Genomic DNA, 13,284 nt, shown 5'->3' with positions numbered 1-13,284 from the left:
AAGTAGGTGCTACGATTTTTTTTAATGTTTTAATAGTGAGAATCAACGAAGATCCGCACTGGCAAAGCAAAGGGTTGGTGGAGCAGAAGGGTGCCGCAATGCAGTGACTGCTCACAAGCAGGTGGCGAGCCATGACGGGGTAGGTGAGGCCATGAGAGCAAAGGGGCGGCAACAGTTGACGAACACCAGCAAGGGACGGGCAAACAATTTAGTTTTTTTTTAATTAAATAAAGTAAAGCAACGGCAACAACTTCATGTGCCAGCGCGACTGGTTACGAGATTACTCACTAAGTCCTCAACCAAAATAATTGAGTTCAATGCCTGTCTCCTATTTTTGGAAGACGGGAGATGGCACCTTACCGTGTTTGAAAGGTAGGAGTGGGAGGAAACTTGAAAGTAATGGAATAAAATGGAAGAGGAGCGAGTAGGCACCAGTAAGATTTTCTTTTTCCTGATTGAGTTATAATTTTCCAGGAAACTGCAATGTTTTGGGAAAAACCTGTAAATTTCAGTAGGCTCATTTTTTCTCTATGTTTTGAGTAGTTTTCTTCGGGATTGATGTTTGGTACCACGATTTTGAATGGCGCATTTACAAACTGGTCTCAGTTCTGGCAACAAGAAACTTTCATATTTTGAGGACAAAAGGGTGACACAACCGCCAATTCTACTTACCACTGCTACTGTGAGCTCACCGACAGATTTGCAGAGGTGGATTGAGCAAGAAGAGAGCCAAACAGCGAAAGAGTGCGCAATGTGGCGCATACACAGAAGTCATGATAATCCATCACACGCATGATATAAAAGTACAAAGTTTCAGCAAAAAGTGCATGGAAAAGCATATCCATTGATGGCCAGAGCTTCAAGCAGCATTTGCTTCCCAAAATTGTGAAAAACATTCACATAGAAGACCACCCTTCCATACTCTGAATCTTGAACTGAATGCTTGTTATAAAATCCACAGGAGTAAAATAAGAACTAAATTAGTCATAACAAAGAAATCTAAACTGTAACCATCACTGATTTGAAGGGTAGCCCCTTCCTAGAATTGTGTTTATTTTGAAAGAAAATAATCGGCAACTATCACTAATCAACAATATTCGAATACAAGTTCCGTGGACTATTGTCACATTCCTCATCATCAAGTCAACAAAAATTCATCAACTCTGAATCTTGAACTGAATGCTTGTTACAAAATCCACAGCAGTAAAATAAGAACTAAATTAGTCATAACAAAGAAATTTAAACAGTAACCATAACTGATTTGAAGGGTAGCCCCTTCCTAAAATTGTGTTTCTTTTGAAAGAAAATAATCGGCAACTATCGCTAATTAACAATATACGAATACAAGTTCTGTGGACTATTATCACATTCCTCATCATCAAGTCAACAAAAATTCATCAACAAGACTAAACGTGTCAAAATCATTGTAGTTTGAAATTTCAACAGCAACCATCACATTTGTCACATTTCCTCATCATCAAAACAAAGATTCATCAGTTTGCGCCAATACAAGAGCATGAAGACACTAAATCATGCTATATAAAGAGGTATACTAACACTAATTTGTCCTCATATCATTGTGAGACAGACACCAATGTGACGAAAAAACATTGCTTCCACATCTTTGCGTAATGCCCTGGCTTGTACAAGCCTCTTTCAAGCCACTAGTCAGATTCAGACTTCTCAAACCCAAACATTTCCACATCTTCATGCAATGATCCTTGCCTCACAAGCCTTTCAAGTCACCATTCGAATTGGAACATCTAAAACCCCACCTCAACTCTGCTAGTACTGCTGATCGGCTCTTAGTGTCTGCTATCATCTTTTTGAGCCATGACTTCTTGAGCCGCCTTCAGTGGCAGGATGCAGGGCTACCATTTTCCTACTACCATTCCTTTTTCAGAATCTGTGTGAAGCTCATCCTCAAGACCTCTCTTATTATCTTATCACACTCGTCTTCACTTTATGCACAAACTCCCATCTGCATATTCATGATACTGATAAAGAAGCTTCAAGCTTCCACCTGAAATCATCGTCTGGCTTCCTTTTCCTTGCATTTTTTCATGGCCCCCGCTGTAACTTACAATGTCCTTAGGCTGAACAAACAGCACCTTGTTTTGAGGGGACCTGAACTCAGGTGCTCGTTTTCGCGGCGTTCAACAATCATCAATTTTATCAAGATTCGATGATGGCATCAAGAGCCTCAAAATTCCTAGTAACAACACATTTGTCTTTGGTTCTCGCAACTGTATTGATGTCTTTTTTCATTGGACTAGAATCCGGCTCCTTTGTCAAAAAAGGTATTGGCATTTGGAACATCGCAGCTTCCTTAGCCTCGCTTTCTCTAGCTAGCCTCTCTCGTCGCGCATCCACGCGTTCTTTTAAACTGCCAAATCTAGGTAAATCCAAAAAACTTGACGCCAGCCTAGCCATCAAAGAGCTGCCATTCTGTTCTATGCTGCATTGCACAATCGTTCTTCTAATTACATCCAAACCTTGCTCGTGCTCCACGGGCACTCACAATGAAAAGAAACAAGTACTCAAATACTTACAAAGCCTTACATTAGTATGCAGACCTGGCATTTCTTTCATGTGGTGAAGCTTCTCCATTTCCTGTACTACTGCCGTCTTCATCCTTGTCCACCTTTGCTGAATCGGTCTTTTGGTTGAAGTCTTGAGTTGGTTGGCTGGTGGCAGCTGGAAGATTCTCAGGAGTCGGTGTCGCACTGTTGCGTTGTGCATTGCTTGCAGAGTTAAGATCTTGCAGAATGTGAATAACTGCTGAGTTCAAATCACTTGGAAGAGCGCCACCCAATGCTGGCATACTGCGAACAGCTCGATATAAAAGACGCACAACATCTGTCAGCTTTGCTCGAGGGACCTGAAAAGGATGCAACTATTAGGCATGAATGCTTTTTCCTTGCAGTTGACATTTTACATAGCGAGTCCACAAAATACTACCTTGCTACTCCACACTTTGCTGCTCAGTCTACTACTGTCTGTTTTAAGATAACTCTGGAGTTTCTTTTTCCCGGCAGCTGTTTTCTCATCCATGCTGGGAAACTCCTGTTCTACCAACATGAGAAGATCCTTCCGTGACAATGACCTGTAATTTAAGTCTGTCCGCTTTAGTTTAATCAGCTTAAAAATCCAATAAGCACAAATAGATCTTGCATCGGGGACAAAGAGAAGAGTCTTACTGAAGGAACAGGGAAAGCAAATACAATTACCAGCAAAACTCACCTGAAAGCACCTTCATGAGCTTGAGCAAACTTCACAATAGCCCGTTTGAGGATAGTCGTGTCTTCAAACAACTCAAGATCCTCTTTTGACTTCTCATTGGAGGCATAAGGTCTGAGATGATTGAGAAATTCTGTCCACTCTGGCCAGGAAGGGTGCTGAAAGTTCTTAGTGCCAGCCACCTCTTTCATTGCTGTAGGGTCATCTTCCTTGCTTTCCTCTTCAGGAACGACAACAGGTGCTCCACTAACAGATGAGTTCTCGGATATTACACCTGATCCTAGGTCAGAACTTTTCTCGAACTGCTCTGCCACTAAGTTCTCAGCATATATATAGGAAGCTGTGCTAACTGGTTTCATAGCTACCTCCTTCCTATTGTTATAATCATTCAAACATGAGCTTATATCCTCTGACAAGCCCATGGTGTTATCAATTGCTGCCTTTCTCAATTCCAATTTAGATTTCGGTAAGCCAAGCTCCTCCCTTATTGAGCCGAAAACCACCCTTTGATCTTTTAGGTGACATAAAAGCTCATTAAAGAACTGTCTCTGCTCTTGAAGGAAACATCCAAGGGGCTCATTATGTCCTTTTCGAGCCCAAGGTTCAGCTCCTGATTCTTTAGTATGTTCTGAAAACAATTTGTTTGCTACTCAGATTCAATATTTTCTATCAACTTTCTTTCGTAGATGACTGAAAAAGATCAGATTGAAAACAAGACTTGACTGAGTCAGATCCATACAAAATACATCGTAACAAACCTTTTAAGTGCTTCATTTGCGCCACTACTATAAGGCAACAAAGGCTTTGGACACCTGACAGTGTCAAAACAGGGAATTACAGCATGCTGAAATAGACCTGCAGCTCACTGAAAAGCTTCCAAACCGCAAGGGAAAGTGTCCTTGACGTGTACTTTTGACCTACAAAGGTTTTTGTGCTGTTATGCTGGCGAAATAGGGTCAAAAACCTACAATTACAGCCATGGACAGGTTTGGACAGCTTGGTGAGAGTTAGGTGAAAGTGTTTGGATTGTCTATTCGCAATAAGAATAAAGAAATACCGAAAGGGGCGCCAGTCTTTGGGGCCTATAGGGTGTCGTTGTCTGCTTGGTAGTGCTGTAGCTGCCAAGCCATGGTTTGTTTGAAGTGTTAATTCCGGTTTATTCATGATTCGTGAAGTTCCTCTCTGTCGTAAAGTTCAAGTAAAGAATCGAGTGAAAGCTAAAGTCTACCGCCCTACGGTTTCAGTATCTGTACCCATATCAGCATCGAGTGTCAGGTGCAACTGAGGTGTTTCAAGGATTTAGCTCGGATTTGATTCCCCGCACAAACACAAGGGACACTTTACTTCGCATGAAAGAACTAAACTGAACTGAAAGAAAGAGAGAGAAAAGAGATGACACAGGGTGTCCGGTTCCAACCCTCACATAGTGGTAGCTTCGCACTCTGCCATTGCTTCGAGTCAATAACTTTCCAATGAAAAAATGGTAGCTACACATTTTGCCACTGTCTTATAGTACACGTTGGATCCAGTAACACTTTCGAGCATACCCAAACCGACAGTTTAAGAATGCAGTTACACATGTACTCTTTAATAGAAGCAATTACTGTATTCTTGACAAACTGACAAGAAATACTCAATTCTATAGCACTAACCAAACTTTTGGACATTCCGTAAGAGCAATTGCCAAACTGACAATCTGTACAACTCTAACATTCATGTAACATGTACTTCATATGAGCTCACTTTAAATAACATGTAGATCATTTCTTTCAGAAGCCATTGTCAGATTGACAATCCATGTAGCTCTGAAACTCAAGGGGTCAAGGTAGGTTGCAAATCCGAGGATTCAAGGTAAAGTGATAACACAGTTGGTGACTCTGTAAGTTCACCTTCTTCCATCCACTTAGCATCCATTGGTGGATAGTTTCTGAACTTCACCAAGTGACGCCTAGCAACCTTGCCTTTCACTTTTCTTTCTTTATGTACCAAAATCTGTTCCGGGACCAAGATCTCGTCAAGTTCCTCGACTTTCGGCTGATCTTCAGCTGGCATATCTTCAGGCACATCACCCACATAGGGTCTGAGAAGACTCACATGAAACGCATTGTGAATCTTCCAACTCTCAGGCAATTTCAGCCTATATGCAACATCATTGATTATGTCGCATACTTGAAAAGACCCATAGTAACGCATGCTGAGCTTTGAAAACAGTCTTTCCTTGCCCTTCATCTTCTTTAACCTTGCCTTTTCAAAGCGCAGAAGGACCCAATCACCAAGTGAAAATACCACTTCACGACGGTGACGATTAGCTGCTTTCTTTTGCTTTGCCTGAGTCTTTTCTAAGGCCACTTTGACCTTCTTGTACATTTCATCCATGTCCTGAACATACTTATCTGCTTCAAATATCTTGTCCTTTGTATGCAATATGGGAGGAACTTTCTTGCCACCTTCAACTATCTCAAAAGATGCCTTACCAGTAGATGAATGCACTGTACTATTGTATGCATATTCTCAAACAAGCCTCTCCAGAACAAACTTGTCATGCATGGATCACGGTTGCTAACAATCGACTGTGACATGCCATGATACTTGAAAATATTGCTCGTAAACAAGCGTGCCATCTGATCTGGCTTTATCTTCTTCCAGACAGGAATAAAATGAGCCTGCTTGCTGAATCTGCAAATGATGGTCCAAATACCATCATTTCCTGTCTGCGTTCTTGGAAGATCAAAGATAAAATCCATAGCAATACTTTCCCATGGTTTATCTGGAATAGGCAGTGGTTGCAATAACCCTAGTGCCTTTTGCATGTCAAACTTGACCTTCTGGCATATTAGGCATTCTCGCACAAAGGCATCCACATCTCTTCTCAATGTAGGCCAGTAGAAGAATGTCTCAACCGCTTTAACTGTAGCATCGATACCACGATGCCCTGCATACGGTGGGACATGACTCTCTTCCATAGCTTTGCGTCGCAATGGCTTTGTGACACACAATCTGCCATGCATCATCATAAAGCCATCTTTGAGAAGATAGTGTTCATGACGTTGTCCATCCATTAGCTGCTCGAAGACCCTTGCAAAATCTTCATCGTTTGCATATTGTTCCCTCGTATCATCAAGCTCATGATGATAAGGAATTGACACAGCTGAAATTTGTGGCTTCCTTGACAAGGCATCAGCCACAACGTTCTTCTTGCCTTCCACATGCACAATCTGAAAATGGAACATGGACAAGATATTTGCCCGTCGCATATGCTTCTCAGATAACTTTGTCTGTGTCAAGAAGTATCGCAAGGTCTGACGATCCGTTTAGACAACGAAATCTGCACCTAGCAGGTAGTGTTTCCAACTTAAGAGCGCATAAATCACGGCTTGCAGTTCTTTTTCATAGACTTGCATAGTCTTTTCTGGCCCTTGCAAGATTCTACTCTCATAGGCTACTACCCTGCCATCTTGCATTAGCACTGCACCAATGCTACTACCGCAGGCGTCACACTGGACCACAAATGACTGGATCTAAAGTCATATTTTCCTTTATGAGATTAAAAGCTGAAATCTCTTTTTGTGTCCATCTGAAGGTGACTGCCTTCTAAAGGTGAAGCAATCTCAACAAAATTTCGAATAAACCTTCTGTAATAGGAGCATAGTCCCAAGAAGCTTCGGACATCGTGCACCGTCTTCAAATCTGGCCATGACTTGATCGCTTCAACTTTAGCAAGATCCATTCTAACACCATCCTTTGAGACAATGTGTCCCAGAAAGTGAATCTCTTCCAGAAAAAATTCACTTTTCTTTGCATTGATGAGCAACCTATGGCTGCGTAGCTCTTTGAACACAATGGCCAAGTGATGCCTATGCTCCTCTTCATTCTTTGAGTAGACTATCATGTCGTCAAAGAATATACCAACAAACTGCTGGTGTGAACGGAAAATTCTGTCCATCATCCTATTGAACGTAGCAAGAGCATTTGTGAGACCAAAAGGCATCACTAAAAATTCGTAAAGGCCAAACGTCGTCCTAAAAGCAGTCTTGTGCACATCCACTGATCTAATGCGGATCTGATGGTACCCACTCTTTAGATCTATCCTGCTAAACATAGCTGCTGCTTCTAATTTGTCCAGAATATCATCAATTCTAGGTATAGGGAACCTATTCTTGATGGTATTCTTGTTCAGTGCGCGGTAGTCGATGCACATACGCCATGAGCCATCCTTTTTCTGCACCAACAGCACTGGAGAACAGAATGGAGATGAACTAGGCTAAATCAGCCCCTTTTCTAACAACTCTTGTACTTGGCTCATTATCTCTTTCTACTCAACCGCACTAACCCTGTACGGAGGCCTATTTGGTGGGCTACTGCCTGGCACCAAATCTATCGCATGGTCCTTGGGTCTCTCTGGCGGTAATTGAGACGGTAATGAATCGGAAAAAGTCACTAAATTGTTGTAAAAACATTGACCTTTCTTTATCTAACACAGATAAATTTGATTCATCACAATCTGACACTTCACGTGCAAAAACCAAGTATGCAAAAAGATGCTTTTTCATTACAGAAGTAATAGCAGAAGCTGATACAGTGGGAATAGACTCCCCTTTAAGCTTTACATCCAGAATGTGAGTCTTTCTCCTGCTCTGTACAGTGATCTTTTTCTTGTAGGCATCCATGATTCCCTGTACACGAAACAACCAAGGAATGCCTAACAACACATCACATCCATCCAGTGGCATGATATAAAATTCTTCAGCATCTACATAGGACTAGATATATAAGCGCAACTTTCCGATGATGGGTGTCACAGCCTCTGTATGGCCACGACATGCCAAACTTGCCTCTGCTGTATACCCCATTTCTTCAGGTTTGATTCCCAACTTTGAAGCCAATTCTCGGGAAATGAAGTTGGCTTTGGCACCTAGATCAAAGAAGATAAGCATTGTTTGATCCCTGACCTTTCCCCATGCTTTGCAAAGCTCACTTGCATGTGAATTTGGCTTGTCGCCCACCATATCTGGCACTAGACCAACCATGGGCCTCTTTCCTTTTCTGTCCTCCTTGTCTTCAGAATCAACTGGCCGTTTCTTTTGAGGACAATTATGAGAAATGTGGCCAGGCTGCTCACAGATAAAGCATTTGTTCTCTGACCTTAGGACCTTCCTTTGCTCTTCCGACTTGCGAGGAAAAGGTCTTTTCCATTTCTTTGCTGGTCCCTTTGCTGGTTCAACCGTGGCTTTGCCTTTCCATGCTTTGGTTGGCTCTTGAGTCGCTCTAGGAACCTCATTGAGAACATATTTCTTCGCTGAATTTTTCTTGGCTGATCCTTCAGTATTGAATTCACAATCTTCTCCCTTGAGCAAACCATTGCCAATGTTTGCTACCTCGATGAGCTGCGTCAAAGTAGTGACTTTGGTCTTTGTGCAGTACTTTCTCATTCCTTTGAGTAGGCCACAACAGTATTTTTCAATCCGTTCTGTCAATGGCACAAACCTGTAGGAAGTTACTGGAGGTAGAGCATTCCAAAACTTCCAATTGAAGTCATCCAGATTCTTGCAAGTAGCAGCATTAAGCTGGTGCCATTCTGTCATGACATCTACTTCAAAGTCATCAGAGAACCATGCCGATGCAAAAATCTACTTGAAGTAAATCCATGTGGACGGAGCTTGCCCTTGAAGCAATAAAGTTGTCCACCATTGTCCCACATTCCCTGTCAAGAAGGTGGCTGCCTTGCGGACCTTTGAAGCCTCTGTAAAGTTTCCTCCTGCATAGGCCTTGTCAAACTGCCGGAGGAATGAGAGAGCCTTCTTCCTATCATCAAACCATGTAAAGGTCTTGAATGTCACACCTTTGCCACCTTCTTTGTACGGAGTTGGCTTCTCCAGCGACGTTAAGTTGTCATATGGAAGTGAATGAAACATGGGAACACTGTTAGGGTTCATCTGTGTTCCTTAGCCGCTATTAAGTTGACCTGGAGATGCCATATTTGGCTGTTGATTTGTAATTCCAGCCATACCAAAATTTGCCTATGGTATCCCAAATTGGCCCTGAGTGCTTTGAAACCCTGGTTGCAAGCCCATGACACCATACATGGGGTTAGGCATCATCGTTTGAGCACCCCCGAACACTGTTCCTGGCGTGTAAAACTGACTTCCAGGTGCATGACCAACCATGCTCAGGAATACTGATCCACCTCCAAAATAGCCAAGGTGTACTGAAGGTGGTGGGAAGACTTGTTGCATAGCCTATAGGTTGCTTCCCTGCCCATTAGAACCAGCTATAGGCTGTTGAAAGGTGGCTGGCTGAACTGGTACATCTTGAAAGACTGGCGTTTCAGCCACCTATTCTTGCACCTTAGACACAAGTTTTGGAGACTGCAAGGTCTCCGTCAAGTGTACAGGTGTTTCCATTGATTCTGTAGTATGAATCACCTGTGCTTGAGCCTTAACAAGCTTTTGAATATGATCCAGTGACCCAACTTACTGAGACGGAAGAGGAGGTTACAGAAAGGCTAAAAACCTCGGGTTCTGCATTACCTGTGTGAACATAGTCACAACAGTAACCACCTAGGTCCTAAATATATCATCATCCGTATGTGGCGGTCTTGAAGACTCACCCACTTCATGTGTCTGTTGACCCTGTGAAGAGGAAACCTCTTCAGTCACATCATCTGGTCTGTCAACCAAAATTGCAATTCCCTGTGTCTTCAAGCCCAAACTGACCAAGGCTCACTTCTATGGGAAAAAGTGATTTAATCCCGGCGACGGAACCATGAAACCGGCCCGTAGGACGGTAGACATTAGCTTTCACCCGATTCTTCAACACTTAACTTTACGACACAGAGCAATGACTTAAAAGGAACCTGTAACCAAGACTGAATTACACTTCAAGACAAATAGCACGGCCAGGAAGCTAGAATGCCTCCAAGCAGACAGCGACACCTGTAGGCCCCAAAGGTTGGCGCCCCTTTCAGTATTTCTTTATTCTTTAAAAGAGGGAATAAAACCTGTGGTTCCCTACAAGCTGCCCCGCACAATCTGGGCTGAATTCCATCTGTTCTGGCCCGATTTCGGCAACATAATTGTACTAGGACCCTTCACAGTCAGTATCCCCACGCATTAGATGACTTTCCCGACACATATGGGCACTTTGCAAAACCTGGCGAGAATCTGCAGCACGCTGAATTCTCTGTTTTCTGCCCCGAAAATACGCCAGATCACCTGTACAGCGGTCCCCTCGCGTCCCCGAACCTCCTGGGGGTATTAGGGTCCGTTTAGGGCCGAAACCCTAAACCTGCAAAAATACACAGCAGACTGTAATTCACTGTTTCGGGGTCCGTTTCGCGTGCCGGTCGCATCCGTAGCAAGTCCTCGAGCTCCCGCACCTGTAGGGCTACTTGCCCTTTCAATCGGACAAGATTTCGCACGTGAAACCTCTCCGAATTCACCTGTACCTGCTTGGGATTAGCCGCTAGCTAATCCAATACCTGTGCAAGAGGCTCTTGCCTCGGCAATCGCACATGAACCCACATAACTGTACATTGGTCAAATGAAAAGCCCACTAGAGGGGCATAACATACTGCTCACAGGGGAGAGAGAGAGAGAGAGAGAGAGAGAGAGCAATGCGTAACGTGCAGGGCATCACTCCTGGCACCGCACTGTACATAAGAGGGAAAGGAAGATCTCAATGGCTCTTAACCTGTGACAAAGCTGCAAATGAGTCTCCTCTCTCATTTTAGGCACCCCCTCTCTAGCCAGGAGTAGCAGAATGCTCACAGAGTGCCACATGGCACACTTTTCGACTTTGGGCATTCCCGGCTAAAAATATCTCAACTGGTGCATCAGTTGACTTTGCAGCACGGCAATAAAATGTTCCTCTTGTCATTCCAGAGCTAATGACGCGAACACATTTTCAGGTCCAAAATAGCAGTTCCCTAAATTTTAGATGCTGCCGCCATTGTATCTTCCTAGGTCATCTGACTCTCTTTGTACACTGCAGCCACACCAAGAACTAAAATGTAGCCTACGTAGCAAAGGATTCCACTTTGGCTAGTCAATGACCCCACTTTGGCTAACCATAGTCCTTGTCCAACCTTAGTGCTCTCTTGCCGTCAGGCATGGACTCCCTCTGAACAGTTCCACACTAGCTATGCAATGCAGGGCAGATAGATTTCCAGAGGGGTGTTTCCAAAAAGTGAAAATAAATAAATAATAAGAAAGAAATCAACAAGAAGGATAGATAGTAGTCACATGCTGGTGACAACAAGCAACTGCTTTGCGGTTCCGTCCCTCGAGTGCGGATCACGGGTACCCAAAAGGGCATCCGCTTCCCGCGAGCCTCCCTACCAAGGAGGATAACAGTCCTTTCGTGTCGACGGAGGTGGATGCACGCTACATGCGAATGCGAATGCAGAAGAGGTTAGGGATCCTATCTCCAACTCCTTCCATATCCGCATAAGAGGCTAGTAGATCTTAGTACTCAAGATCCGGGTTCTCGTGTATCCAATGTCGATCTTCCTTCAAAGACATGGCAATGAAGATGGGAGCTAATGAGTCCATGAGGGGACTCGAAGATTCTTTCAGGGAAAAAACTCGAAGAGGTTCTTTGGGTTCTTTGGTACTTGATGGTTCTTGGTTCTTGGGTTCTTGGTACTTGAGGTTCTTGATTCTTATGGGGTTCTTCTTTAGGTTCTTCCCTTGAGTTTACGAAGCCGAAGCACACACAAAGCTCTAATACCACTATCAGGCGTAGCGGAAGTGTTTAAGGATTTAGCTCGGATCTAGTACTCCGCACAAACAGAAGGGACACTATACTTCGCTAGAAAGGCCTGAATTGAACTGGAAGAAAGAGAGAGACAAGAGACGACACAAGGATGCCGAGGCCCAACCCTCAAGGGCCCCCTTGCTCTGTTGCCAGAGCAAGTACTTTATTTATTCTTGCACAAATGCTCATACAATGACTGAATGCTAAGATGCTAATGCTAATGGGTATTGATGCTAGGTACTATTGGTTCTATATCGAAGTCGACGACGACGATGGTGTCGACGACGAGTCTACGGTTGAATGTCGAGATGTTAGCAAGGTCAATGGTTAGGGCTCTGCAACCACGACGAGGCTAGGGCTAGAATTTGCAGATGCTCCAAAGCTGAAAACATTGTTATCTTGGACTGAAAACGCTGGTCCTGCAAAGCCGAAAATGTTGGCCATGCCTTCTAAGAAAACACTGGCCTGTTGGCTATCTTGCTACACGATCTGGTGCACCGCCACTTTCCTGGGTTCTTTGCCTTCTTCAAGCGCCCAAGCGTAGTAACAAGAAACGGCAGTTCAGAGGCTTGAAACGGAAACGCCGTTTCCTCACCGTTTCGGACCGGAAGAAACTTCGTTTCGAACCTTTTTTTTTTAAAGGCCAATATGAAGGAAAAAGGCAGGGGCTTGAGCACTTGCTCCAAACGAAGGGGATACAGAAGGCCCTCAAGGCACTCCCAAGGGGTAGTTGCCCAAGGGAGGATGGTTTGACTATGAGTTTCTTCTTGGAGTACTTGTAGTGCCTACCAATACATTTTGCACACTGGGGAGATGCCTGACAACACGTTTCTTATAGACCGTAGGTTGAAGGTTCTGAGTTTTTGTCATATAAATTCTGAAGGTTTGAAATTATAATCATTGACTTACCTTTCTCGGCTTCTTAATATTATATTGGTTTTCTTAATGAATAAAAGAACCTCGTTTCTTAACAGTTTCGGGTTGTCACTATGCGCCAAAGGCTACCCCTTTATAGGTGATAAGAGATGTGTTACGTGAGTATTTCACTTGCGCTACGTGGACATGCTTTTGCCATAGTCTAGCATCAGTCATAGCCTAGCTTAGGACTGAGTCTGGCACTTTGTGAGCCTCTAGCACGACGTGCATGTCCGAGCCGCTCATAGTTGCATACCCTCTCTTGCACAGTATAACATTCTCAGCATATAGGTTTTGACCGTGTAAACCACCTCTTAAGTGGACACTTATTTAATAAGTAACTTGTAGCAAATAAATGGAATCGTGGCTTCCTGG

The 13,284-nt window shown here is 43.6% G+C and overlaps 1 protein-coding gene across 3 annotated transcripts in view; it reads right to left on the bottom strand.

Annotated features, from left to right (window-relative positions):
• Nucleotides 1–1,413: 1,413 nt before the first annotated feature.
• LOC147441427 (uncharacterized) overlaps nucleotides 1,414–13,284 on the bottom strand; it is a 34,616-nt gene continuing 22,745 nt past the window's right edge. The window contains exons 2-5 of one of the 3 annotated variants that reach the window (XM_086483069.1): nucleotides 3,244–3,868; nucleotides 2,962–3,106; nucleotides 2,577–2,881; nucleotides 1,414–2,458 (exon numbers count right to left, since the gene is read on the bottom strand). In XM_086483069.1, coding sequence (XP_086339195.1) covers nucleotides 2,176–2,458; nucleotides 2,577–2,881; nucleotides 2,962–3,106; nucleotides 3,244–3,868 — 1,358 coding nt within the window. In that variant the 3' untranslated portion in view covers nucleotides 1,414–2,175. Of the gene's footprint in view, nucleotides 2,459–2,552; nucleotides 2,882–2,961; nucleotides 3,107–3,243; nucleotides 3,869–13,284 lie in introns of all 3 variants that reach the window. The other 2 variants (XM_086483070.1, XM_086483071.1) reach the window with 2 other exon arrangements.

The sequence above is a fragment of the Adiantum capillus-veneris genome, chromosome 15 (assembly GCF_014529385.1).
Source record: "Adiantum capillus-veneris isolate H3 chromosome 15, ASM1452938v2, whole genome shotgun sequence".
Lineage (NCBI taxonomy): Eukaryota > Viridiplantae > Streptophyta > Polypodiopsida > Polypodiales > Pteridaceae > Adiantum > Adiantum capillus-veneris.
The sequence above is the reverse complement of the archived record's forward strand: the minus strand, read 5'-3'. Positions and strand labels throughout refer to the sequence as shown.